This window comes from Rhipicephalus sanguineus, chromosome 9, assembly GCF_013339695.2.
Source record: "Rhipicephalus sanguineus isolate Rsan-2018 chromosome 9, BIME_Rsan_1.4, whole genome shotgun sequence".
NCBI lineage: Eukaryota > Metazoa > Arthropoda > Arachnida > Ixodida > Ixodidae > Rhipicephalus > Rhipicephalus sanguineus.
The window spans coordinates 47,971,790-47,999,025 of NC_051184.2; the positions used below are offsets into that span (position 1 = coordinate 47,971,790).

The window sequence follows — 27,236 nt, forward strand, 5'->3', positions numbered from 1 at the left end:
ATGGCATTCACACACAATGACTCTGAAGCCAGAACTGGACAAGCGTCTAAAATAAACCATTATATAAACCATATTTGTGTGCAGTTTGCGCTTCAGATTTGGAGTAAGTACTTTGATTTTTGATTGCTGGCCCTGTTATTTTTTTCTTTTTTTGTTGCTCATTATCATGAATCATTAAAAACGCGGCGAATGTAACTTATGCCGCAAACTTTGCCCAATAAAGCGACAGTCTCGAAATCGACGTATTCGAAATCGTTATTGCACTGGTGTAATAGCACTATGCCAATTGGTGTTGTCCATTTTACATTAGGGTGTTTTTTTCTTGTAGCGATGAGGCTCTGGACTCTGGCTGGCGTTGTCTTGACAACAGCATCACTGGCGTACTCGCAAGGACCAGCCCGGGGACCAGATCCTTTTCCTTCCGGGTCTGGCGGAACAACCAACCTTCAAGCAGTACTCCGGATTCTTGAGTGTGGGAGCAACGCGAAAGATGTTCTACTGGTACGACCTGTTAAATATAAGTAACGTATGCGTATGGGTGGAGGAAAAATCCGGGAACCGTAAATTCGATAAATTAAATGAACACGCGGCCTTACTCTATGTAAATTATGCATGCATAGCTAATGCATTCGAAGGCATGTTAAACCAAGTAGGCTGGTCGGAATTGCATAAAAGAATAACGATGTCGAGCATATACTTAATCAAGTTCGGCACTTCGACACAGCGTTCATTAAAAAGAATAGTATGACAACAGCTCTTGTAAGGACGTGTACTGTTATTGAAGTAATCGAAACCAAGTTTTCCCAGCCAAAAATGGCTTCCAACCCTTGCGGACAAACGTAACACTCTTAATACGACTACTTCAGATTTGCGATTGCGAATACAACTTGCGATTCAAAGTATCCCTAATTTAAGCTTGAACCCCTAATATAACGCGGCAGAAAACTAACGATACTGTCCTAGGCGATCACGTTCACCTGCGATCAAGTGGCATTCCTTTACACGCGGTGTTCATTTAAGGCGAATCAAGGATGCGTTAAGGGGAAGCGGTCACAAGGCAATAAAGGACAACGTACAGAGACAGTCAAGACGGTAAGAGAATGTGAAGACGAACGAACGAACCAACGAACAAACGAACGAACGAACCAACGAACAAACAAACAAACAAACAAACAAACGATACAAAAGAAATAAAGCTTTACGTTGTGTTCCTCCAGCTTTCCTTTCGAAGTAATTCAAAATAATGAGACGGGCATTTTTTAGCACAGAGTAAATAGCTTGCTCACATTGGTAGCGTGTTTCAGGGGCATAGACAAGGGGGGCGGGGGTTGGGGGGGGGTTCAAACCCCCTTTCGAAAATAATTTTCAATTTTGCTTGCGTATATATACGCGCACACATACAAACGCGCGCATGAACATACATAATGTATGGTTGAACCCCCCCCCCCCTCTCCCCCGAAAAAAATTTCTGGCTACGCCCCTGGAGTGTTTCGATCTTCTAAACAGCGGTGCCGCCACAGAACCGCTGAAACCAGATGTGGAAGCAGCTCCTGATCTTTTTCAATACAGAAAGTAAAGACACCAACGAGGCGTTGCGCGAGTCTCAGGGTTCCTTAACTCCTGAGAACCGAAAAAAAAAAAAGCTTTGACTTCGACCCTAATCCTTCACATAGCTGGCCCGTAGTGGCACCCGGATGTCGGCGTCCGCGTGCCCTGGTGTATTCTATGGGTTAACTTTTGCGTATCGCGCGCTGCCGAAGTGGATCTCAAAGACCACGTATCAAGGAGCGCGTGGTCAAGACCTGCTCCGCCAGGTGTCGCAACGAACCTAGCTGTTCACGAGGAAACCGCCTGCTCTTTCAATCAACTCGTTCGATTAAATTCAATTAATTATCCTCACAGTTAATTGACCCTCATCTTAAGTAAACTTACACTCCGATATCGCATGTATCCAACATAACTCTAATCTCGAACCAGAACCACGGATTTCGCACCAGTTTTATTTTTGAAACACATTTTCTGAATATTCGGTAAACCGGAAGTAAGTGCTCGACCGGAAGTGCTAGGAAGAGAAACAAGGGGGCCATATGTTGCTTGTTCCACGAAAAAAAAAAAAAACAAGAAACGTGATGTGCCATCACCATTCTGCCATTTTTGGGGCAGTGGTCATTTAGATCGCTACTCCTGCGTGAAAATCGCCGACGCGTATGCACTCGCGTCCAGAAGCGAAGCCAGGAGTATTTTTCGGGGTGGGGTGGGGGGGGGGGGAGGTTCAACCAAGCTTTATGTATGTTTTTGCGTTCGTTTCTATGTGTGCGTGTATGTATAGACACGCTAAAATTTAAACATATCAGAGGTTTAAACGCCATCCCCCCCCCCCCCCTGGTTAGTCCAGTGGGCGCGTCCTTGAGCCCAGTCGTACTCTGGCAGCTGATCATGAACGTGACCAAGGTACCACCTTTGCCGTTTTGTTGTATGCATTGCTGTTATCCTTAAATGCGTTAGCATTCCTACGGCGACCCAACGAGACAAATGTGTGTCCGTCATCCTCACACGTATATAAAAATGTAGAAAACAAAATCAATCTTCTTGGCAGTGCTGGGTTTCATGCGTATACGGTCCGCACGCTCAGAAGGTAAGTGTTCTATCGAATGGGCTACATACCCACGCTTACAAAATGTGAATATATCTGAGCCATACGAATACGCTGTACCAACGATAAAAAAGAAACGCCTGGTCTGCGCGGAAAGCGCAGCGCAGTCACAGCGAAAGTTGGAATAGCGGCATTTATAGAGCCCGTTGTAAACTCTCTTGGGGCTACTAATACAAGTGCACATGCAAGGTATCCATTACGCCATAAATCATAATTTTTGTGAAGTTGGCAAGCACCCACTACGCCATTATTCGTCATTCTGCGAAGAAGCAAGGTACCAGCTACACATCTGTAAGGCATTATGGGCGCTTTGTTGATGCTGCATGTGTTTGATGACGACGAAGAATTATGACTGAGAACTTTGTAGTGGGTGGAAAACTTCAAACCACACATTCGTTGCGCACTTAACATTGTCTCATGCCTGGTTATTATATTACTCTTCTGCCACACTATATTACATATGTTAACGCGATTCCTTGTCCGCCATGACGCCTGTATAAGGTCTTTTTGCAAAGGAGCTTCAAGGACCAGCGTGACGCTGGGGTGGAATACTAGGCTGCCACGCAGACGGCCCGGGCACTTCTTCCAACTCTTCAATACAAATATCCTTTAAACTGTGTGAGGTTACTTTTTCTGCTGTTTCGGTCCGGGTAACTAGCAGTTTCCACAGAGGCCCTGAGTACAGAGCCGATGTGAAAGTCCCTTTCAGAGAAATTGCACTTTCAAGACAATCTTCGAACAGATCTGACAGCCCAAGTTTAGAAACATTGCTATATATGTCTGGGCATGATCGCGCTGGCAGCGCACGTAGCGTTCCAGTGCATACCACAGCCACCACGTCATTGGAGAAGTCGTCTAGGCGAAAGGCTATGCGTGGCCTCCGCGATTAGCTTCGGCAAAGCAGCGCACGTCGCCGGAGCTAATCGCGGAGGCCACGGGCCATCACAAGCTCCATCCCGAGAAATGAGGCGTCTTGGTACACACCAAATGGTAGAATACTTGGAGTTAGTCTCCTATGGGAAAGCTGCATGCAGAAGTCATTAACAAAAAGATAGAATATCCTGTACACCTCCGGCTTTGAGTGTGCGCTTAGAACAAATGGTTAACGATTAAGGGCACCATAAGTACCCTACTATAAAACAGCATAAAGCCGTCCGGTAATATAGATTCCGCATGGTGGAGATATATCCACAAAGAAAGTTCGTTGAACCAATATAAGCAAGCGCTAGAGGAGCTTATACTGCTTATACACTAAATACTTTTAAATTGCGTCAGTATAACTTATGCAAAGGCTAGACGCAATCTTACTACGCTACTAAGCAACTATATAACGAGAAAGATGTCAACAAAAGCCTTAGAGAAAGGAAAACAAGACAAGATGGGACACTCAGCGATAAGCGGATCGAGCTCTCCCCGCCACCTTCTCGTCCAATAGCCTTCGAGATTTTCGCGTCAAATCACAGGGACCTTGATCACGAGAACATAAGAGCAGTTCAGGTGGCGCAAGTAGCGCAAGAAAAAAAAAAGAAAGAGGTGTGCAACATGAATGTATATATAGCTTGTTTTCTTTTTAAATTTGTTTCCTCCACGTGTAAAGATATTTTCTTTCACGATAATTTGAAAATTCGTGAAAGAACATTCCACCACCAAGCGACACCGGCGATACGATGTCATCACCAGACCAGCTATGGCGCTTATTGAAGCAGGGCTGCTCTCATGCGTGTTTCGACGGCATCTGTTTTTGCTTATTCACTCCGAGAAGTCGTGGTATTGAGCGATATTTTGTGTGACAGTGGTGCTTTTCAGCACGGCGATACGCTGTCGTCTGCTGCACATGACGACAGCAAGGAGATAACCCTCACTTTTTGTGTCCTTCGATGTATACTGCGTAGTAAGCTTGTTACCCGCGCTAATGCGTAGTTTGACTTGGGGTACGTTGGACGTGTAACTGCGCCGTAGCTACGAATCGCGCGCTTCGTCGTAAACGTATGAAAGGTTCGCGACGATTTTCATATTCCCCAGATGCGCATTTCTTTTGGCACTCACGTTATCAGATGACGATAATTCGGTGTAAACAAATGGCTAGCGTGTTGGAAACGCAACGAGCGTTTGAAGCGATTAGGTGATAACGCGCATCGCTCGCGTTTTTAAAACGCCTGGCGCAAATTAACTTGCAGGAGCGCGAAGTACCACGTGCCTCGAAAATTCTCGCTTCGGCACGATCGAAAAAGGTCTCGCCCCGCGCATTAATTTCGAGCTCTTGTAAAAAATTTTCATCTGCGATAACGTGCCGGTTGGGGCACTGCTACGCGATGTTCGTTTAAGAAGAAAATTGCGATTGTTTCTAATTCCACGCGTTAAACGGTTGTGCCCTTCCGCGTCTGGTCGTAGCTTTCCCATGCGACCCAAACGTTGAGGTGACACATTCTTTCGATTTTTTTTCACCTGACGCAGACAAGCGGAGCTTCGCGCAAGATGGCTAGTTGCATTAAAAATGATATTGACTGTGTTGTTCTTTTCTCGCTCTTTATTGCGATAGCAATTATATGGACACTCTCTGCTGATTTTTGCCGTCGCCGTCGCCGTCATATCCCGGATGTATATATATCGGCCAGCCTTCGTCAGACGAAGGCTGGCCGAAAGAAAAAGGCAGAAAGAAAAATAATTCAGAAGAAAAATTTCACCATCTCCCACTAAAGGGAACCATGTGGGGATGCGAAGGAGCGCATGGGTCGACTTAAAGTTGCGTTCATCACGGGCACCTTGCCCGATGTTACGCCTCCTTGCATGTGGAGCACACCATGAATTCACTGTAGTTGCTGCTGCTGCTGTTACTCGTCCCGAACTCTTGTTGGAGCAGGTCACACGGGTTCATCGCGCGTCTGTAGAATCTGGTGCCCCGACGCCATCACGTTATTGCTGAGAGAGAGAGTAAGGGGGAGAGGCCACAGCGTCTTACCCAGCCCCTTACACAGGCCCGAACCAGGCCCCGGAAAGTCTCAAGTTCCAGCGATCGCCGCAGAGGGCGAAAAAATCGACCGCGGCGAGTTCCAGCTTCAAACACAGGGAGTGGATCTACTAACCTCTGCGTTAGGATAACATGGCGACGTTGTGGTGGCCGCCATTCGCTCTATTTGACTTTTTATGTAGGGGCGCCCTCGTCGGGCCCAAACTTCAAATTAAAATATTCTTGAAATAAGGAAGTTTAGTTGTTTGCTTACTGTTACACTTCAATAAACAAATTGCTGTTTATACGAAGCGGCCTTGCCTTGCCAGGTACCACGTCATCAATCTTTTGTAATAGTTTTTGCTCCAACAGACTCGTAGTTGTCAGCAGCCTATCGGCATCATTATCTTCATTTCAAAATATACGGCGGCGCAAATAACGACAGGTAACGGTTCGCGGTGCATTGGGTTGGGTCTCGCGCTGTTTCATTTCGCTGTAAATGTTTCGAGCCACTGCCGGCCGACACACTCGCTTTTGTTCTGTTCGTTTTGACTCGTTAAAATCCTTTCGCGAAGTGCATTCAGCTGACTTCAAGGGAACGAAGGAACCGTTGAAGCTTTCACCGGATGACACTCGTTTCAAGCCCGAGAATATACGGACCGGTGAGTAAAAACCCATTGCTTCAGTTTTTTTTTAACCAATGGCTTTATGTGGGTGTCACACGGAGGCGACGCACTGCAATATTCAATTTTTCAACGTCATACTCCGTCGTTGAGAAAACGTGCGTTCCTTGCGGCGTGGCTTCACGTGGGAGCGGGTTGCTGAGTTTATCGTTCGGTTAACATTAACCGGGCCACTGCAATAAATAAAGGGAGGCAATTGCATCACCAACGCCTCGCATGTATCTTCGTAACTAGCCCGTATATCAGTGCAAAAACATATGAGTTATAGTTTGCCGGATCGCATTTGAGAAGCCAGGTTTAGAGGTCTCAATCCTCCTGCTGTCAGTTTAGGTTATCTTTACTACACATTTAGTGTAACAAAAGCTTCACATAATTATGAGTGTACTTTCACTTTAGTGTGATATAAAACCGTCACTATAATCAGAAATATATTTTTTTCTGCTGTAGCCTCCTGGCCTGACAAGGAAACAGCGGTGTGAAATGAGCAAGGCACCTGTTACGTGACACGCCTTGTAAAGAAGCTAGCCCGAGTGATACAACATGCATTATGAGGTACGTTTACATATATGTATAACAGACCGCTGTTTTTGTTCACTATGTTTATATGTTTACCTTTGCAAAATTTAATATTTCATTGATTATGCTTATCAATATCTGGTGATGTCACTACTTGTTTTTCGAGGATTGCCAGGCAACGACAGGGTGACTACCCCCGAATGTCCACTCTGCAAGTGCTGCGAAACATGTGAACGTCTGCTACAACAGGTCATCTTGAACCTCACGCTAGCAATGCTGTATTTGTGAATGGTTTACCAGGCATCTCATGGAGGTGTGCCTACAATCGTCCACAAGTATTAGCTGTCTACTGTGTCATGCAATCTACATCGCAATAGCGTTGAAATTGAGCACTAGCTCCGTGCATTAGTTACGTTACCTGGCACTGCTGAGCTCAACGACGCAGGTTTTATACCCAGCCACGGTGGTCACATTTCATTGGGGGCGAAATGCAAAGACATTCGTGTGCTTAGATCTGCGTCTGAAGTTCAGGGAAAGACGGAAGCTTGAAGAAACGAAAAATTTGTGAACAAGAGGTGTCGTTGGAGCAAATGTTTCTTGTCTTCTTCAAGATTACCCACAGAGACAAGATCCAGCACGTGCCACGTTCCCCTTGGAGCGCGAGGCGGCCAGTGCTCGCCTTCGGGCTTGTAGTACGGCCCCCGCCTCCGTAGGGCAAGCGGGCACGCAAGAGTCTCCATCCCTATCCCCTCCCCTGTTTTGCCGGATCGAACCAATAAAGTTGTTCTCTCTCTCTCTTGTCTTCTTCAAGGCTACAACTGCGTTTGTTTAACTCCAGTCAGTTAGAATCAATCTAGAGTTGCCCACTACTGTTTGACTCATAATCATATCATGGTTTGCATGTGAATCATCAGAAATTATAAATTTAAGGGTAAATATATAGAAGTCTCTCTGGCTGGGCAAGGTTATAGGAATAAAAAGACTCTCCAGCCACATTTAATCATTAGTTTTCTTAATTTAAAAAAAACTAAAAGACCAAACGGGTCTCGAAACGTAGGGTGTTTTTTTTTTTATAAATCACATTACAAAACGAACATCACGGCAGTGAGGGGAATTAACAGTCTTTCCAACACCTAATAATATCTAGGGTTTAACGTCCCAAAATCACGATACGTCGTAGTGGAGGGCTCCGGAAATTTCGACCACCTGGGGTTCTTTGACATGCACCTAAACCTAAGTACACGGGCCTCAAACATTTTCGCCCCCATCGAAAATACAGCTGCCGCGCAACGTTAATGCAACATTTAGTTGTGCCTTATGAGACAGTTTACAAACTATGCTCAAAACTGTTTTGCCTTAATTAACTGTGTTTAGATCATAGAAGTTTACAAAAAGATACGACAAAGCTTTACAATGCTGTGCTCAATTACATTAGCCTTTGCACATATGTTCAATGGGCTCCTTCAAATTATTTACAGCTAATAAACAAATTATAAGTGTGACGAGCACTTCTTCCAGCACAGCTTCACCAAGCACGTTTACGTTGTCGTGATGAGTGAGACTGAGTTCAGTGAGTATGGTGGTGTTTTCTTTTTTACATAGCAGAGAAACGTCCCAAATTTGTTGAATACACCTACTTCTGCTGTTTGATTAAATTAACATGTCACAGTTGTAGCACCTACCACTATGAAGTGAAAGTCTGTAAACTACTGTCACGAAAAAAACCTAGGAAATCGAAGAGGTAATTTAAAACATACATGAACTTGGACTTATCTACAGCCACACTACAAGATTTTACGTATAGTCACGGGGTCGTGACGTCGACGAAAGCAGCAGTCGGTGTGTCCAAGATGAAACTTTATTCGGCCGAACTTGTGGCCGGGAAACGAAAAGTCAAACTACAGCAATACACACTGCACATTGATAGCGGCGAACAGGCGTCGGCCGTCGATAAACTGATCTGTGGCAAGGCGCGTCGGCATTTATACCTGCGGCATCGAACATTCGAGCATTATCACTGGTGGCTGCGTTAGTTCGACAATAAACTGAGCTGTTAGCAATTGCACGCTCCAGCCTAACAGAAGATTCTAAAATAATCTGGAATGTTACCAGACATTCTGGCACGGTTTGCGCAACGCAGGAAGTACACGTGCAATTGGCCAATAACATAAAACAGAAAGAAAGGAGCGCATGTGGCAGTATTTCAAGCCGGAGCTTCTAAAAGTAGCAGGGAGAATACATACTTGAGCTCCCAAGCCCAAATATATTGAAAAAGTAAATAACACAATAACAAGTATGCAATATATATATGACCTTTATTTATCCAGCATTGCCACAGGTTCACATCATGCCCCACAGTTTGATTTCGTGAGTGTTTGCTTGCAATAGAGTGCTTAAGTTCTATCGACATATCTATGTGATACAGAGATTGTGCTTACGGCTGAGCAGTTGTTTAGTGTTCTGTGCGAACACCAACAAAGATGTATACTGCATGCCTAAAGCTTATTTTTTTAGAATTGTGCTTCGAGAATCTGTAAGCACTCGCCTTATATCTCTGTTTGTTTAGCATTCATCTATGCTGCATACTCAGCAGTCCGATTACTACTAGCGCCAAGAAATTCTAGCTGTAGAAACTGTGTAACTGAACTATATCGAGGAACAAAACGAGCCTGAAATATTTTCTTCCACCTATTACCTGAATACGTAATACCTATGGTATGGCTTCACGGCCTAGAATTTAGCCGAGAAATTCGTGCCTGCCCTGTAGACACAACGAGATATTTCTTATTTGTAACGCATTGAAGGTGACATCGCAGAGCGAGAAAGACGCAGAATTGTACGCATCCGCGATTGTTTACGTAAAAGATTAATCAAAACTACATTGCTCTCACTGCGCCAACTATCTGTCGGCGTAGCGCACGTTTCGTTTCCGACTCCACACCATGCACTCAAAGATCAACACAACCTGGAAAGCGCCGCATAACTAACGGAAGGATAAGACCCTTGTCCTAAAGCTATGCTGTTAAAACTCGGACACTGCTACACAACGAGAGCAACGTTCTTTCAGCGATCTCGGTGTTCAGTTATATAGTTATATGCACATATTTGTCAGCTTTCAGACTGATTACACACGTACGGGTTGAAAACTTTCGACGTGTATGAGTGACTTGTTTTGCTTGGACCTGACTGTATACATTGCTTGTACCAGCTTGGGCACTCACAATAAACGATGCAAACCTTACTTGATTGACGTTGTTTTTGCCAGTCGAGGCCATTTTGGTCACCTGGCGATAAATATTACACACGCAAGCAGCGATTTAGCAACGACAAAGAACAAAATACCACAGGGAGCAAAAAGCGCAGTAGCGCGACCAGGGCGAACCAACCGCAAAAACGCGTTTATCTAATGATTATGATAGTACTTGCAGCGCCATCTCGCCTCGCTCTATTGCAGTTCAGTACGCCGCCGCTACCCTTATTTCCGTACTACAGTCGAAGGTACAGTTTCCGTTCTCTAAAGTGGTAGATATTCTCTGCCCGAACGCGCTAGCGCGTGCCAGCGCGCGCTGGTTCTGACTAAGATACAACGCGTTGGTTCATCGCGTGTCTGCAGAATCTCGTTCCCCGATGCCATCACGTGATTGCTGAGAGAGTGTAAGGGGGAGAGGCCACAGCGTCTGCCCAGCCTCTTACACAGGCCCGAACGCGCTAGCGCGTGCCAGCACACATGGTTTTGTCTGCGTTATGCCAAGCTAGGACAGCATGCGGCAGCCCGGGCCCCTAAAGTGCTCTGCACGTATCATCATCAAGGCGGTCGAAGAACAAGAGGAAGAAGAGTTCTCCTTGGCGCGAGCGCGCGCTGAGATGGCAATGCTAGGTGGGACGGTCGTCAATGGAACTACAGACACAGCCCAGCGCAAAAGCCGCTTCGCATATAAATATGACCGACGATTTTGAGTACTATGCACTACATGCACTATGGGAGTTTATGTTTGTTTTGAAAAGGTTTCTCCATCGTAGGACGCTACGAACACTTGGAAAACGGTTCTGTTTACGGGCATTTATGTTTGCAAGAAGCGCTCATCACGGTGTAGGGCGTTAAGAAGTGATATATTTCGACACTCGGTGTAGCACTGGTGGACTTTAGCACGCGTATGCTTAGGATGTAGAGCTGTTTCATTAATGGAGCGCTCATTACTCAACAAAACCCTCGACTTCGACGGAGGCAATGAACTTTTATATTTCGCCGGTCAGGGAAATCTCGCTTTAATGAGGAATGTTGCATCAAGCATAAATTTTGGCAGTAGTTGTGTTCTTCATTGGAATAAAAAGACCAATCGACATCAGGCTGAAGTCGGCGAGCTCGGGACAAGAATGAATGCATTATATCTTCTCGTTGGGATTGCAGCAAAATTTTACGCAACGATATTTCTCAGCAGCTAGCGGAAGAAGCGACGCAGTTTTCTAGTTGTAGAAAATTGAAACAATTTCGTCATTCATCCTAGTTTTGCGGGTTCACTATGGCTATGTCGTTTGCTTAATTCTCAGATACAGTCCGCGGTAATTAAGGAAATAAATGTTTTGTTTACCTGTGGACTGCCATAGCTTTGTTAATGCTCAGAAGTGTTCAGACAAATATGTAAATCACACTTGTATAGTGGGTGTACAGATTCGAAACCACGGCGCACTTTAATACCGTGCTGTAAGCAACCGCCTACTTAGCAGGCCCGTAGCCAGGAAAGGGGGGGGGGGGCTAGCCCCCCCCTCCCGAAATTTCGGTGAAATACGTGTTTTTACCAAAATTAAATGATGAAAATAGGGGTTTTTCTCAAATCGTCAAGGTTTTCAGCAAGTGGCCCCCCCTTCCCCTCCCCCGAAAAAAATTGCAGGCTACGGGCCTGCTACTTAGACATCTCTCATTGCTGACTCCTCCACACCTAGACCACAACTTAACTGCCCCTCAGATCTGACACTGGCCGCGGCGGTCGTATTTCGAACGAGGCTGATTGCCAGGAACCCGTGTACTGTGTGCTTCAAGTGCCCGTTAAAGAATCCCAGGTGGTCGAAAATATCCGGCGACCTCCACTACGCCGTCTCTTAAAGCATATGAGTCGCTTTATGATATTAAACCCCAAAAGTCAACCGACCTACCATTAATACCTAGCGAATACAGCTTTGGATCATGAGTTGCAATTTCGAAAGCACAGTCTAATACGACTTGTTTGAATAAATGATGCGTAGAAAATTTGTTTTCTGCCTATTCGTCTAATAATAATATCTGGGGTTTAACGCCCCAAAAGCACTATGAGAGATGCCGTATTGGAGGGCTCCGGAAATGTCGACCACCTGGGGTTCTTTAACGTGCACCAAAATCTGAGCACACGGGCCTGAAACACTGCCTATCCATCTGCACGCCAGTAAGCACGCTACGAAGTTATTACCTTGATTCAAACGTTCTTTGTATCTATGGAATTTATGCGAATATTGGTCGATCTTTTTTTATCGGAGATATCACCTATGGTTAGCTATAGACATGTGTTCGCGACCAAGGAAACGCGACTCACATTCGTGATCAAAGCTAGCCAAGTACCGAGCTAATGGTGCTCCGCTGTCGCGCTCGACGTAATTGAACTAGCACCGGGTACAATCGTAAATTACCTGTGTATATGTGCAGTAGAATGACACATCACAAAAATCAAGAAGACTATTATTAAGAACTCTAATTAAAATTTTCGGGACTCAATGTGAACGCCGCCGACCACGGTTCCGACTCAGCCACCAACACACGCCGGTACGTTCAGGCAAGATCTTTTGTCGACGTATAAAACCGCGGAAATGGGAACGGAGTCATCGACAGAACCATAATCACTATAGTGTTATTTCGTTTCTACTAACAGTTCGAACAGATTAGAATGGAATAACTCTATTTAGGTCCTTCGGAGCGTGAACTAGCATGCAGCGGACCGCGCCTGCGTCGGATGTGTTAAAGAACTGAACATGCGCAGCCCACTTGCACGATGGCTGAAAAATATAAGAAACACTGACAAATGCACCACTCGCCACGGTGCTAGTGGTTACGGTGCTCGACTGCTGACACAAAACTCGCGGGATCGAATCGCGGCCTCGGTGGCCGCATTACGATGGAAGCGAAATGCGTCACATGTTTTTTTTTTCCCGCAGCGGAGGGTTTTTTGGAAAACCACGATCACCAGCTACGCAGGACAGTCAATACACCCTTGGCTTGAAAAGTGCCATGGCAAGCTCTTTCCCGAGAGCTGCGCTCCCACAGGGGAGGCGAAGCGTATGTGTTCAGAATAAATGGTAAACAAACGAGTAGTCTTAGCTCTACTGTGGGGCAGTTCTATCCAGCTGTCCCTAAAGGAAGATCGAATGTGCTGTACGCCGCCGCCTTTGAACGCAATTTCTAATCTCGAGCAGTGATGCTCCGTACTACGCCGAAGGATTCCCATTCGGAGACATGAAAGTTCTCTATTTCGGACATCTTTCCCTGAACAATTGTATACAGCACGCACGCACGCACGCGCGCGCGCGCACACACACACACACACACACACACACACACACACACACACACACACACACACACACACACACACACACACACACACACACACACACACACACACACACACACACACACACACACACACACACACACACACACGCACACACACACACACACACACACACACACCCGAATTCAACGGCTTTCGCCACAACAGTATTACGCCACAGTGATAACTAGAGGCCGCTTTTTCTGTCTCAAAAGCTGGGACGGGTTCTTCGCATAAAGAACTTCAATTCTCCCATTTAACATAACCGCCTAACTCAAATAGTTAAGAAGTTAATTTAGTTTTCTTAATTACTGTTTCAAATGATGTCTGTAACCATCTTAAGAGGTCTGCCGCTACAGAAAAAGCAACTGTGAAGGCAGCGAGCAAATATCGCATTTCCTTGATTTCTGACGATTTTTGACACAATTCTTGAAACACCCGGTATATGCACTATAAATGAGCGTGAGGACGTGTTAAGGCTTATTAAAAAAATTACACCATCTCCCGCTAAAGGGGACCATGAGGCGATGCGAAGCCGGAGCACTTGCACGATCGCGTTCCGTTGGCGTTCGTTGGGCATACTACCGACCTCGCGTCGTGGAACGCGAAGAGGGACGCTACGCGCGTCGTATCTTCCATCTAGCCTGGCCGTTAATTCTCACAGGGCGAGCGGGGAACGCGGTCGACAGGCGGGCGAGAGGGGGGCAGCGTAGGAGAGGAGAGAGAAGGGGAGGGGACGCGCATGCGCTCGAGCTCATCGCGGCGTTGCGCAGGAGAGAATTTCGGCATGTCTAGCCCGCGTTTCAGAGGAAGAGTGAAAAGGGGGAGGGGAGAGGGAATGTGGAGAGGGGAAGGGGAGAGGAGGTGTGTGGAGAGGGTATACGCATGCGCAGTAAGGGTGGTCACGCCGCACACCACCGGATTGAGCTCGGCCTTAAGATACTTCGCATCTAAAAACATGCTTGATCCCTCCGTCATAGAAATCGGAATAACACGAAAGTAAAACGTCTCCTTACAGAAGTAGATGAATGCTTGTTATACGTTTATATGAGAGGAAGGAAGGAAGGAAGGAAGAAACAAGCACAAGCGGAAAGACAGGGAGGTTATATGAGAGAGTTTGTACAATGTATATAGATGTCTAGCAGCTATAGCACCGTTTAACGTCGATGCACGCACTTTAACGCTTAGTGGTCCATATCCATCCCGACGACCAGCGTACACGTTAGATGATTACACAAACTCTTGTGGTAGCTGTAGTAGTTAACGGTGAAAACGTAAGCGGAGAACGAGGTGTGATAGCCAGAAGAGCGTCGCATATTGGACGCAGAACTTGGTCGCCATCCCGCGGCATGTTAAAGTGTGATTGAACACCACGGCCGGACTAGAGGGAAACGCAACGCGCGTCGCGCCACCCCTGTAGCCCGGCCGCGATGCTACAGCCAGATGAGACAGGCGCGCTTCGCAGAGGTATTTTTGGTTTGGATTAGAGGGATGCTATGAGCGACACCGACGTTTTACGACGCTTGGGCTAAGATCGCCACCTCGCGGTGTGTTAAGGCATTGACAAAATTGCAATTCTATTGAAAATGCGCCGAATGGGACGGACGTTTAGCAGCAAGGGTTGCAGGTGCTAATCGTGGAGGCCGCAGTAATGACGAATTGCTTTACTTTACCGCTCATAGAGGGTAACAACACCCCGCCGTCCGAGAGCACTGCGAGAGTAGAGAGTTAGATATAAAAGGCGCGTTTGTAAAGCGTCTAGAGTGTGTGACAGTGGCGCAGTGGATGGCGTGCCCGGCATTGTTCTTGCGGACCGAGCCGTCGCGGGTTCCATGCCCGTTGACGCAACTTTTTCGGGGCGAAGCTCCTTAAGGCGGCACCCGTTCGTCCCTCGTAGTCGTAGTCGTAGTGCGTAACCAGTCTTACGCCTTGACCTCCAAGGTGGTGCCGGTGGGAGATTTTTTCCTGTGCGTTGTTGAACAATAAAAAATTCGCAGCGTGCGCGTTAACTAAAAGCCGAATTCTTCTGTCTCTCATTCCCCATTAGCAGCCATTGGCATGTTCCAGTAGGAAACGTTAGTAGAAGTAGAAGCGTAAGTGTTAGCTAAAAGCCGACTTCTTCTGTCTCTCATTCCCATTAGCAGCCATTGTTTACCTCCAAGGTAGTGCCTGGTGAGATTTCTCCTATGCGTGATTAAACAATAAAAATTTGTTCAAAACGCCGTTGATTGATGAAATAAACCAACGAAAGACGCCAGATGTTTTGTAAAAGCAAAACGAAAGAACGCCAGATGTTTCTAAAGCAAAACGAAAAAACGCCAGCTGCTTAACGAAAGACGCCAGATGTTTTCTAAAGCAATGGTTTTCTAAACAATGAAAATTCACAGCGTACATGTAAAATAAAAGTGAGCTGCAAGTCGTCATAACTCATCGAACCTTTAGTATAAACGCGCCCGATCTCACGTCGGTGATGATGTACTGGGCAGAATTCACGGAAGATTCACGGTTTACCGATGAACCTCCGCAGCTTCGCCCACTCATCATCATTCACTCCGTGGATATGCTGTTTTTTTTTCTTTGCCGTCTGATGGTGTACATTTTTAGGGGCGAAGCTCCTTAAGGCGGCACCCGTTCGTCCCTCGTAGTCGTAGTAGTCGTAGTGCGTAACCAGTCTTACGCTTTGACCTCCAAGGTGGTGCCGATGGGAGATTTTTCCTGTGCGTTGTTGAACAATAAAAAATTCGCAGCGTTCGCGTTAACTAAAAGCCGAATTCTTCTGTCTCTCATTCCCCATTAGCAGCCATTGGCATGTTCCAGTAGAAAACGTTAGTAGAAGTAGAAGTGTAAGTGTTAGCTAAAAGCCGACTTCTTCTGTCTCTCATTCCCATTAGCAGCCATTGTTTACCTCCAAGGTAGTGCCTGGTGAGATTTCTCCTGTGCGTGATTAAACAATAAAAATTTTGTTCAAAACGCCGTTGATTGATGAAATAAACCAACGAAAGACGCCAGATGTTTTAAAAGCAAAACGAAAGAACGCCAGATGTTTCTAAAGCAAAACGAAAAGACGCCAACTGCTTAACGAAAGACGCCAGATGTTTTCTAAAGCAATGGTTTTCTAAACAATGAAAATTCACAGCGTACATGTAAAATTGAAGTGAGCTGCAAGTCGTCATAACTCATCGAACCTTTAGTATAAACGCGCCCGATCTCACGTCGGTGATGATGTACTGGGCAGAATTCACGGAAGATTCACGGTTTACCGATGAACCTCCGCAGCTTCGCCCACTCATCATCATTCACTCCATGGATATGCTGTGATTTTTTTTCTCCGACAGTAGCGTTTATCGACGGCATCCTGATTTTTTTCAACGTCATTTCCGTGACGGAAATACGTCACTGAAGTCTTGATGGACCCGGGCATAAAACACTTTCATGTTAAAAAATGCTGAATAGCGCAGGCGCTCCTGCACAACACAAAAGCATGGCCTACGTAACTCATGTGCTGTAAGTACGTTGCGGTCATACGTGGACTTCGAGTCTGACACCCGGAGTTAACTATCAGAAACTAGTCTCAAAGGCTGTGCTTGCGTACCACGTGCGCCAGAACCGACTTCATAATCCGAAAGCGCATTGTGACCGCTTTGTATTGGTCAACATAGGGAAATTTCACCATTCCCTTTTGTCAGAAATGACGGCTGAAATTGCCCTGCGTGTTCAGATAAAATTTGTCACAGGCGGGTCATATTAGTCCTACTGAACCTAATGTTGGAAAAGCGCCCTGAACACAGCGTCGGCCGTTCGGCGTATATCGTTCGAACCTGCAGCGTATCACTAGTGAACGTTAGCAAGCGCACGCTGAGCTTATTACACTATTTAAATCATAGCGCGCTCATCAGTAATGGACACACCTCGACTTTGATCATAGCAATGAACTTTTATATCGGGCCGGTCAAAAATATCTTGCTGTAATTGGAAATGTGGTTTCAATCATAAATACTAAAATAATTGTTCTCTTAGATGACATAAAGAGACGCATCATACTGCGTCGACATGAGGCTGTAGTCAGGGAGCTGAGGACACGAATAATGCATTATATCTCGTCTTCACGATCGCAGTATAAGACAACACAGCTGTACTTCGCAGCAGCCAACGGTGCTTGTTAAGTGCTTAATGAAAGAAGAGGAGTCAGTCTTCTACGACAAAAGTGGTAAGAAATTAAAACGCTTTCGCCATGCGTTCGAGTCACGCGTGTTGATTATATGTTTGAGGTTTACCAAAATTTCACCTATATTCTGCGGCAATTCAGAAAATAAATACTTTTCGTCTTTAGTTACGGGCATTCATTGTTCGTTTAATATAAAAATAGGTCGGACAGATCAGGAAATTATACTTGCCTAGTAAATACACAAAATATAAACATCGACGCACTTCAATGCTGGGCTGCAGAGAAGCACTGGCTTCGACTTCTATGATTGCCTTAACGTCATTAACGCGTAGATTCGATCCCGGCCGCGACGGTCTTATTTTGATGGAGGCTAATTGCTAGATACTCGCCTATGTGATTTAAGTTCCCGTTAAAAAACCCCAAGCGCTGCAGGGAGCATGCCACTTACGGCGTTTCTTATAGCCTTAGTCGCTTTGTATCCTATTTATTAAACCCCGTAAATGAAACGACCAACCATAAGCGCCTAGCGACTATAGCTTTGGATCGCGTGAGATGCTGCTCTGAAAGCACACGATAATACGTAGTTTTATGAATACATGATGCGTAGCAAATCTGCTCTATGTATATCCATATCCATGCCAGTTAGCCTGCCATCAAATTATTGCTTTCCTTGAAACGCTCTCTCTAACTGCTATTGAGCTCACAATTATTCTCATGTACTTTAATGGCAATTGATGGACATCAAAGCTAGAATCATCCAGAACAGAAACGATATATATTTGGAGCAGAAAATAATATGGAAGAATGAATGATATGCTGAATTAAAAAAATAATTGAAATAGAGCTTTTCGAATAAGTTATCAGAGGAAGCAGGTAACGCAACCTTATCGTCATTTCTTCTGTGCGTACAAAAAAAATTGTTCGAGAAAAACGAGGTCCTTCGAGCAGAATGTAGCGATCTCGAATCACGGTAACGTGACATCATCATAGGACGTCATGACGACGCCACAAATTTAGGCGATTTGTGGCGTCATAATGACGTCACCGGAGGACGTCATTGACGATGTCATGTGACGTTTATGTCATGTGGCCTTTGGTACGCCGAAGGCACACATACATATGACAGTGTCAGGGACTCTACGACATTGACAGCGTATGTGTGTTTTCCATAATCCGAAAATTTTGTGGACCGCGTGATACTCGCACAGTAGAATAATTTAAGTAAATACGAAATGAGAGTTCTCTTTTCTCTCAAATTTACAACTTAGGTATAGCGTGACTTTTGACCGTCCTTTATTACCTAGCTGTTTTTTTTTTACCATTACCGAAGTCTCGCGACGTATGGTCAGGTCTCGCGAAATCTCGAAAATTTCGTGACTTATCAGATATATAATGCTTTCGTCATAACAACCGGGGTGAACTAAAGCATTGCACGAATTTCACATTTCGCAGGTTTGTAGCGAGCCAAGGAACACCTGAGAAGGATCCCGTGCTGTTGTGGCTAGACGCGGGACCCGGATGCAGCTCCATGGTGACCATGTTCAAAGAACACGGCCCGTTCCGTGTCGCCGACAAAGGAAAAAGCCTCGTCGAAAACGCTTACAGCTGGAACAAGGTCAGACACGCACCGAAGCACCGTACAGAGCTGTTCCATACTGACCTGTACAGTGGTGTAGACTTTTTTTTTCGCGAGTCACTGTTTTTACCGAACAGGGAATGCATTAAGAGCGCGAGACTGCGCTTTGACAGAAAATAGTCTTCGCGAAATTATAACTGTTGTTAACTAGAAGTAGCAATAACTGAAAGAAGTGTTGAAGTAAATCGAAATGTGGCGCAAAAAAAAAATTGGGGGACGCTTAAGCTTCGCCTTTAAGAGTTGAGCGCGAAAGCGATCACCTGCCCCTAGTGCGCACCTCGAACACTACGAGTGTTTAACAGAATGCGCGCACTAAGGTGTGTGCCTTATGTAATGGGTAGCATGCTTTTAACCAGGAGCAAATATGCGCGAGAAACTTTTTCGAAGTTGCGATGCACCCACTACGTGGTCTTAAGGGAATACGCGCAGTAATGTGTGTGCCTTTTGTAATGGGTGGTTGTCTTTAAACCACCAAGTCGTTATGATACGGTCATGGTGTTACGCCCGATGGCAATGTACGCTTGTACCACGCAATATTACTGCGATATTACATCTCGTACTGTGACACCTGTATACAGGACGCGTATTTTTGGGAAGTATGAAAGTTACTTTCAGCGCAGCTCCAAGCGGAGGCGTGGCTGCGTGGTAGAGCACCTGCTTGTCACGCAGAAGCCTGGGTTCGATACTCACTCGGACCCAACATTTTTATTATTTATTTTATTTGCAGCTTTTTCGATTTTTCGGTCACGGACAAGATGATGATTTTTCGCTCACAACCAACGGCGCCGACGCCGACGGCGGAATTTCTGCGATACGAGCTTTTTAACGCTATCGCGTTAAAAATCACAGCATATCCACGGAGTGAATGATGATGAGTGGGCGAAGCTGCGGAGGTTCATCGGTAAACCGTGAATCTTCCGTGAATTCTGCCCAGTACATCATCACCGACGTGAGATCGGGCGCGTTTGTACTAAAGGTTCGATGAGTTATGACGACTTGCAGCTCACTTTAATTTTACATGTATGTACGCTGTGAATTTTCATTGTTTAGAAAACCATTGCTTTAGAAAACATCTGACGTCTTTCGTTAAGCAGCTGGAGTCTTTTCGTTTTGCTTTAGAAACATCTGGCGTTCTTTCGTTTTGCTTTTAGAAAACATCTGGCGTCTTTCGTTGGTTTATTTCATCAATCAACGGCGTTTTGAACAAAATTTTTATTGTTTAATCACGCACAGGAGAAATCTCACCAGGCACTACCTTGGAGGTAAACAATGGCTGCTAATGGGCATGAGAGACAGAAGAAGTCGGCTTTTAGCTAACACTTACACTTCTACTTCTACTAACGTTTCCTACTGGAACATGCCAATGGCTGCTAATGGGGAATGAGAGACAGAACAATTCGGCTTTTAGTTAACGCGCACGCTGCGAATTTTTTATTGTTCAACAACGCACAGGAAAAATCTCCCACCGGCACCACCTTGGAGGCCAAGATCTGGTACTAGCGTTACGACTGGTTAGGCACTACTACGACTACGAGGGACGAACGGGTGCAGCCTTAAGGAGCTTCGCCCCTAAAACGGAAATAAGCTTTGTCAGTTGAAGAATGGGCCATTTCAGTAAGGGCGAGTGTTCTGCAAGTAGAAATTAAGCTTAAAACGTTACAGATAGGAACGTGCAGCTGCATCTGCTAATCAGCAAGCTACTCTCAATATTTTCAATGCTTCTCTTTCGCATTAGGAATGAGAGAAACGAGTATGGGACGAGGAACACTACGTAGACTTATTTGAACGCAAAAATCGCCATAAAAAACGGATATGACAGTGACAGGAACTCTACGACATTGACAACATATGTGTGTTTTGCATCATCCGGAAATTTTGTGGAACATGTGATATTCGCAGAGTAGAATAATTTAACGAAATACGAGATGAGAGTTCTCTTTTCTCTCAAATTTACAAGTTTTCTCGAGAGGTAAAAGAAAATAAACTAGGACTGCTTCAAAAAATGAAAGCAATGTGTCATCCTGCTTCAGGGTGTACCTCAACTCTCGTTTTGAGAAATAGCTGCCTTCACTTATATCTGGCACTGAAATACAAAGAATAGTGTGAATAAAGAACCACTGGAGTAATTGTGGGTAAATTAGTAGCGTTTTAAAACAAATTGTGCGCATAAAGTTCACGCCACAGAAAAATTTAGACAAAATTGTTATGTAATCGAGCTGACACTAGTAACGTGTTACTAAAACAAAGATGTCAAGAAACAGTTCCCACAGAGCAGGTGCTTTTCTGTGGTCTTTGTTTCTTGGTGTGCTTGACTTGATCGATCTGTTTCAACCTCCGTTCAAAATATGAACCAGCTTGTTTTCATCAAGTAGCTAGTGGTTAGTCATTCACGAGAAAAAGAAATTTAACAGCGCTCCTTTTCACCTTGTCATATCTTATGAATATCTCTACACATTGCCAAATGAATGCTAGTAGAAATATGAGTGTTATACATCTACAAGACAGCTCACGTAATACGTAAATGTGCCGAAGTAAAGTGTACACTGGAAGAAAAAAAACATGTTCTTTTCGCAGCTTGCCAACGTGCTCTACTTGGAGGCACCCGCATCTGTCGGCTTCTCCTACGACGTAGCGGCCAACTACACCAGCAACGACGACTCCACTGTAGACGACATACAGGGCGCTTTGACAGATTTCTTCGAGAAATTTGGCAGTTTGAAGGGGAATGATTTCTACCTCTCTGGCAAAGGAAGCGCTGCTGCCTACGTCACCATCTTGGCATCCCGCCTCCTCAAAGATCCTAGCGGAATCAAGCTGAAGGTATTCGCGCACCCTTTAGTTAACAAATTTTTATTCTATTATGAGACGGAATTCTCTGACTTTCGTTTTACGTAATGCAAAAAAAAAACAAAAACAATGCACAGAACCTACGTCGCAATGGCTGTGTGCGTTGATGCGAAGAGCATTGAAGCAATGTAGACACCAGCTTTACAATGATAACGAAGTAACTTGATGACGTCACTTTGCCGACTTTATTGACTGGCCGATTCCGTCTTTATCTCACTGTTGTATCGTATGGCGTAGCGAAACATGTAGAGGATGGTGTATCGGGAATCATGACACGAACTTGAGTGCAGTAACATCACGGAGCACCCTTTCAAGATGAAGCCACGCAATTTTGCAGTCTTGGAATCTCATGCTTCGCGAGGGTCGTTTAGGAGGCTTTTACTCAATCTGGTACTGTAGAACGGTTTCGTGACGGTCACGTGTTACGTTTCCTTAAGTCTTCGAGCTCTTACACTTGTCACATTAGCTAATAAGTTTTGTAGCTTTACACCTGCGTTATTGTTTCTTTGGTGCCATACGAAATTCTGGCTTCCGAACGACTACACTTTGCACTGTGTCTACTTCACAAGACGACCTAAAGCCTGTATGCGTGCGTAGGTGTGTGTGCGTACAACACCACCAACGTTATCATGCCGAGAAGTAGCTGCTCGGCAGATCAGATAACACAGACGCTCGTTTTATTTTCACTAGGGATATGCCATCGGAAACGGTGCGCTCGACTTTCGGTCTAACGGGAACTCTCTCCTCCTGTTCGGGCAGTACCACGGCATACTCGATCCATTGTAAGTAGCCAGCTTCGGGTCACTTGCCTGCTCCCTCCATTTATGTATTTCATTTGTGAACCGAGAACTATACTCCAACTCACAAGCTTGTTGCAGCAGGGTTGAAGCTACGAGGTGGAAACAAACCACATGCTTGCGCAACAAAATATAGTTCTGTTTGTAATTGCATTATAATTCGATAAGGTTAAGAAGACCGCGTTTGTTTGAAACGTGCTACGTCACAGCAATACGTGATACACCAATTACAATTCGCGTGTGCGTCATAAGCATTTATATTTTTGTGCTGGTAACTGCCGACAGTTCTGACGATGAACCAACATGGCAGCGCTCATGCAGACGCGATCACCCGCTTCGATCCGAACTCACGCTTGCCACTCGCCCACTGTCCTGACAGCAATAAATAAACAGTGGAAACGGCTACCGCTTTGTGTCATCTCACGCTGAGCACAAAGTGTCAGGTACGTTTTGTCCTTGTTACTGAGATTAGCTCTTTGTTCAGGCACGCCTGCTAAGCCTTGTACCCGATAATTTGAATATAATAATATCTGGGGTTTAACGTCCCAAAACCAAGATATGATTATGAGAGACGCCGTAGTGGAGGGCTCCGGAAATTTCGACCATCTGGGGTTCTTTAACGTGCACCTAAATCTAAGTACACGGGCCTCAAACATTTTCGCCTCCATCGAAAATGCAGCCGCCGCGGCCGGGATTCGATCCCGCGACCTTCGGGTCAGCAGTCGAGCGCCATAACCACTAGACCACCGTGGCGGGGCAATAATTTGAATATGAATCTTGGAAACAGTGCAAAGTAGATACGAATAGATTGCTGTCGAACCGCCAGGATGCAAATATAACGCAAAAACTAGCGTCGGTTTAGTACTTTCGGGTCACACAGCTCCCGACGGCAACTTCATAATTTCGAGACACAAGGAACCAACGTCGACGTGCGCTGCCATGTTGTTGTTTTTTTCGGCGCTACCATTGCTGCCCAACGCTAAGATCGTTGGTTGCTACCATATGCTCACTTTACTCTTCCAACGCGCATTATTAATGAGAACTAGCAGAAAATAATAGCCAGGAAAGTATAGGCGCTGTTATTTGTGGCAAAGAGGATATAGATGTGAATGAAGTAAAGTGGACGAAAAGATAACTTGCCGCCGGCAGGGACCGAACGAGCCCTTAAAAGTAATCCTCTTTCCTTCATTCCTAGCGAGCGCCTCGTTCTGGCAGACTTGATGCCTTCAGGTAGTATGCGAGGGATTATTGGTCAGCTGCCGGCTCGTAAAAAGATCACGTGCTACGTGACGCCAACAGGCAGAAAAAGAGTCACTCGCCGGCATGGCTGCGATCGACGCTAACTAACACTCCTAGGTTTAAATGCACATATATACCCCATAAAGTGGACGGGGGGATGACCGCCGCCGTAGCTCAGTGGTAGATCATCGGACGCGTTATTCGAAGGTCGCAGGTTCGGTCCCTGCCGGCGGCAAGTTATCTTTTCGTCCACTTTACTTTATTCATATCTATATCCTAATTACTACAAATAACACCGCCTATACTTTCCTTGGTGTTATTGTCTTTTAGTTCTCATTAATATTGTGTCTAACAAAGAAAAACGACCCCTTAAAAGTAATCTTCTTGCGTTCATTCCAACGCGCAGTTGTTCTTTTGCGGCTCTGGTGTTGCTGACCAACGCTAACAGCGTTGGTTGCTGCCGCGTGCTCGCTCTTATCACCCAATGCATGGGCGCAGACGCCATCTAACAGTCGACGCGACGGGGATAAAGACATTGTGAGGGGTGTTCGCTCTTCCTAGTGGCTAAGCAGTCGCGTAGCTTCCACAGTGCTGCAACTAGCTTGTGAGATGGAGTATACAAAATGAATACCCAATGTCTGAATATTTTTCGAACTGTACGAATCCTTTTTCGCGTATTTATTCGGGGTGAAGCACCTTAGGGGCTCGGCGGGTCGGCGGGCATCGTCATGTCCTGTCGATTTGCTTGAGCGCAAAAGAGGGCGCCATCGTCTAAGCGCTCGCCGTGTGGCGAGAGAGAGCGAACGGCACGTGTTGACTATGGAAACGCTCTTTCTGCGGTGAACGCTGAACTACCAGCTCGCAAGGAATGAGAGCGCGCCCTCGTCCGCGAGAGACAACGCCGACGCAGGCAGCGTCTGCTAGCGAGTTTCTTGGAAAAACCGACTGCTCGCGCTGCACAACCGTTCACAGGCCACCCCATATATATAGGCACTGGATCTTGACCACTGATGTTGACAATGTAGTGCAGCTGGGGGAGTTCTCTTGTGCGTAGTTGAACAATAAAGATTCGCAGCGTGCACGTTAACTAAAAGCGGAGTGCGGGTCTCTGTGTCTAATCTTTCTTCTGTCTCTCATTACCCATTAGCAGTGAATTTTCTGTGGGAAATACCGGCGCACACTGCATGCTTCGCCCCTCCACAGGTATCACGTTAGTGGAGCTGTTTCATTATAGCCCCAACGATCCGGAATGATTTTTTTCTTCTCAACTGCTCTCAGCATGTCCCTCCGTTTTCCTGGCCACCCTTGCAACTATTCTTATGACGCATTCCTCTTGAAACCCTATACCCTCATTCAGCCACTCGGGCCATTTTCACGTATACCGCACATTCGGTTGCTGGCTTCGGTTCACTTTCAACGTACTCGTTATGCTCATTCAGAGCTTCGCGTTTCATACATGAACACGCAGTTCTAAACGAGCTGTCCTCCGTGCTGGAGCGTGACTGGGTTGCGACAGGAATTACGATGAGGTGTCTTTTTAGAATATTCAGTCTAGACAAGAGTAGAACTTAAATTTTTTTTCCTGGAATTTCCGTAGAAGCCTCCCCATTCGTAAAACAATGCAGGACAGGAACCAACGTATACTGCACCATACGTCTCCCTCTTTGTTGCTCGCCAACAAAAGCAAGCGAGAATTGCGCGAAACACGGATCTCCTGATTACGACTTCCTTGTCCCCTGAGAGCCATAATCTGCAACGCGTGGCCGCCCACGTTGTTAACGGTAACATGAGTGCTTACACACGACGTTCATGCCAGCACCGGAAGCAGGAAAGCTGCTCTGGGTCCCAGGCCAACACGTGTAGTAGAAAGTTGTTTCGCAGCACAGGATGCACAGGTGGCACTAATCCATTTCGACTACTGTACACGTGTGCACGAAAGCGTAGAAACATCATCATATCGTGCACAGCGCAGAATCAAATTAGGATACGGTAGAAGAGAGAGGAAGCAGCGTTTATTTTCCTTGTTTTCTGTTGTCCTTTTACATTCTGTTCTGTTCTTTTCCAGGACAATTATGCGCTGTCTACACCACCATCGTAGATATACGTATAGATATCATAGATACAGATGGCTCATGGCCCGTTCTTGAGGGCCACGAGCCTTAGCGAAACTTTGAAAATATAGTGTATTCTACGTTTGTGTGTGCGGCTGTATGCGCTGTTATGTGTTTAACAGTGTTTACAGCATAATCATCCCCCAGCACCTGGAGTAGCATGTCAGGCGAGTAGCCAGGCTAGCATCTCCAGCATTTCATTACAGCATTTCTCTTTGTCTCCCCCTTTCTCTCATGCTAAGTACTGGAAATGTAAAATCAGTAACTCAACTACGCAGCCCTTTTTTATGAGCGATGACATGCGAAATGATGTAATTCGTGAAAGACATTGTTTTTGAACACCTCTCGTTGTACAACAGGTTGTGGAGGCAGCTGTTGTCATCGTGTTGCAACGGAAGCGCATCCGAAGAGACGTGCAGCTTCGTCGAGCCGCCTTTCATATCACTGGAATGTGACACCGCAGTACGTACGTAGGATTGCTTGAACGACCATACGCGCGGCCTTCTACCGCAACGCCGGGAGACGACAGACCACGCATGCACTGCGCATTGCGCATACAGGCAAAGCGTGAAGGCAGGACGCGTAGAAAGCTTATTCTTGCGCACGTTTTATATGCGGTGCTTATATTCATTACTTATCGATACAGAAAAAGAGAAGCCGAGTCAGTTAGACTATTTCGTTTATTTATGCTTAATAATTTACTTATTTTACCCCTCAAGGCCAAGGCAATACAGGGGGTGTGAACAAAAGCACATACATACATGCATACATACATACACACACATACATACATACATACATACATACATACATACATACATACATACATACATACATACATACATACATACATACATACATACATACATACATACATACATACATACATACATACATACATACATACATAAGGCAAAACAAATACCGTGAGCAATAATAGCAAGGTAAAACATGTGTCGGTTAGTGCTTCGTGAAACCGTTGATTGTCGGTGATTCATGCGATTTCAGCGGGGAGGCTTTTCCACTCGGTCGCGGTGCGCGGCAAAAATGATTCGAAGAATATTTTC

The 27,236-nt window shown here is 45.6% G+C and overlaps 1 protein-coding gene across 1 annotated transcript in view; it reads left to right on the top strand.

The window, feature by feature from the left end:
• Nucleotides 1–328: 328 nt before the first annotated feature.
• Nucleotides 329–27,236, top strand: part of LOC119405126 (lysosomal protective protein) — a 41,155-nt gene continuing 14,247 nt past the window's right edge. Inside the window, exons 1-5 of the mRNA XM_037671922.2 lie at nucleotides 329–501; nucleotides 18,992–19,154; nucleotides 21,750–21,995; nucleotides 22,713–22,804; nucleotides 26,529–26,631. Coding sequence (XP_037527850.1) covers nucleotides 491–501; nucleotides 18,992–19,154; nucleotides 21,750–21,995; nucleotides 22,713–22,804; nucleotides 26,529–26,631 — 615 coding nt within the window. The 5' untranslated portion in view covers nucleotides 329–490. The remainder of the gene's footprint in view (nucleotides 502–18,991; nucleotides 19,155–21,749; nucleotides 21,996–22,712; nucleotides 22,805–26,528; nucleotides 26,632–27,236) is intronic.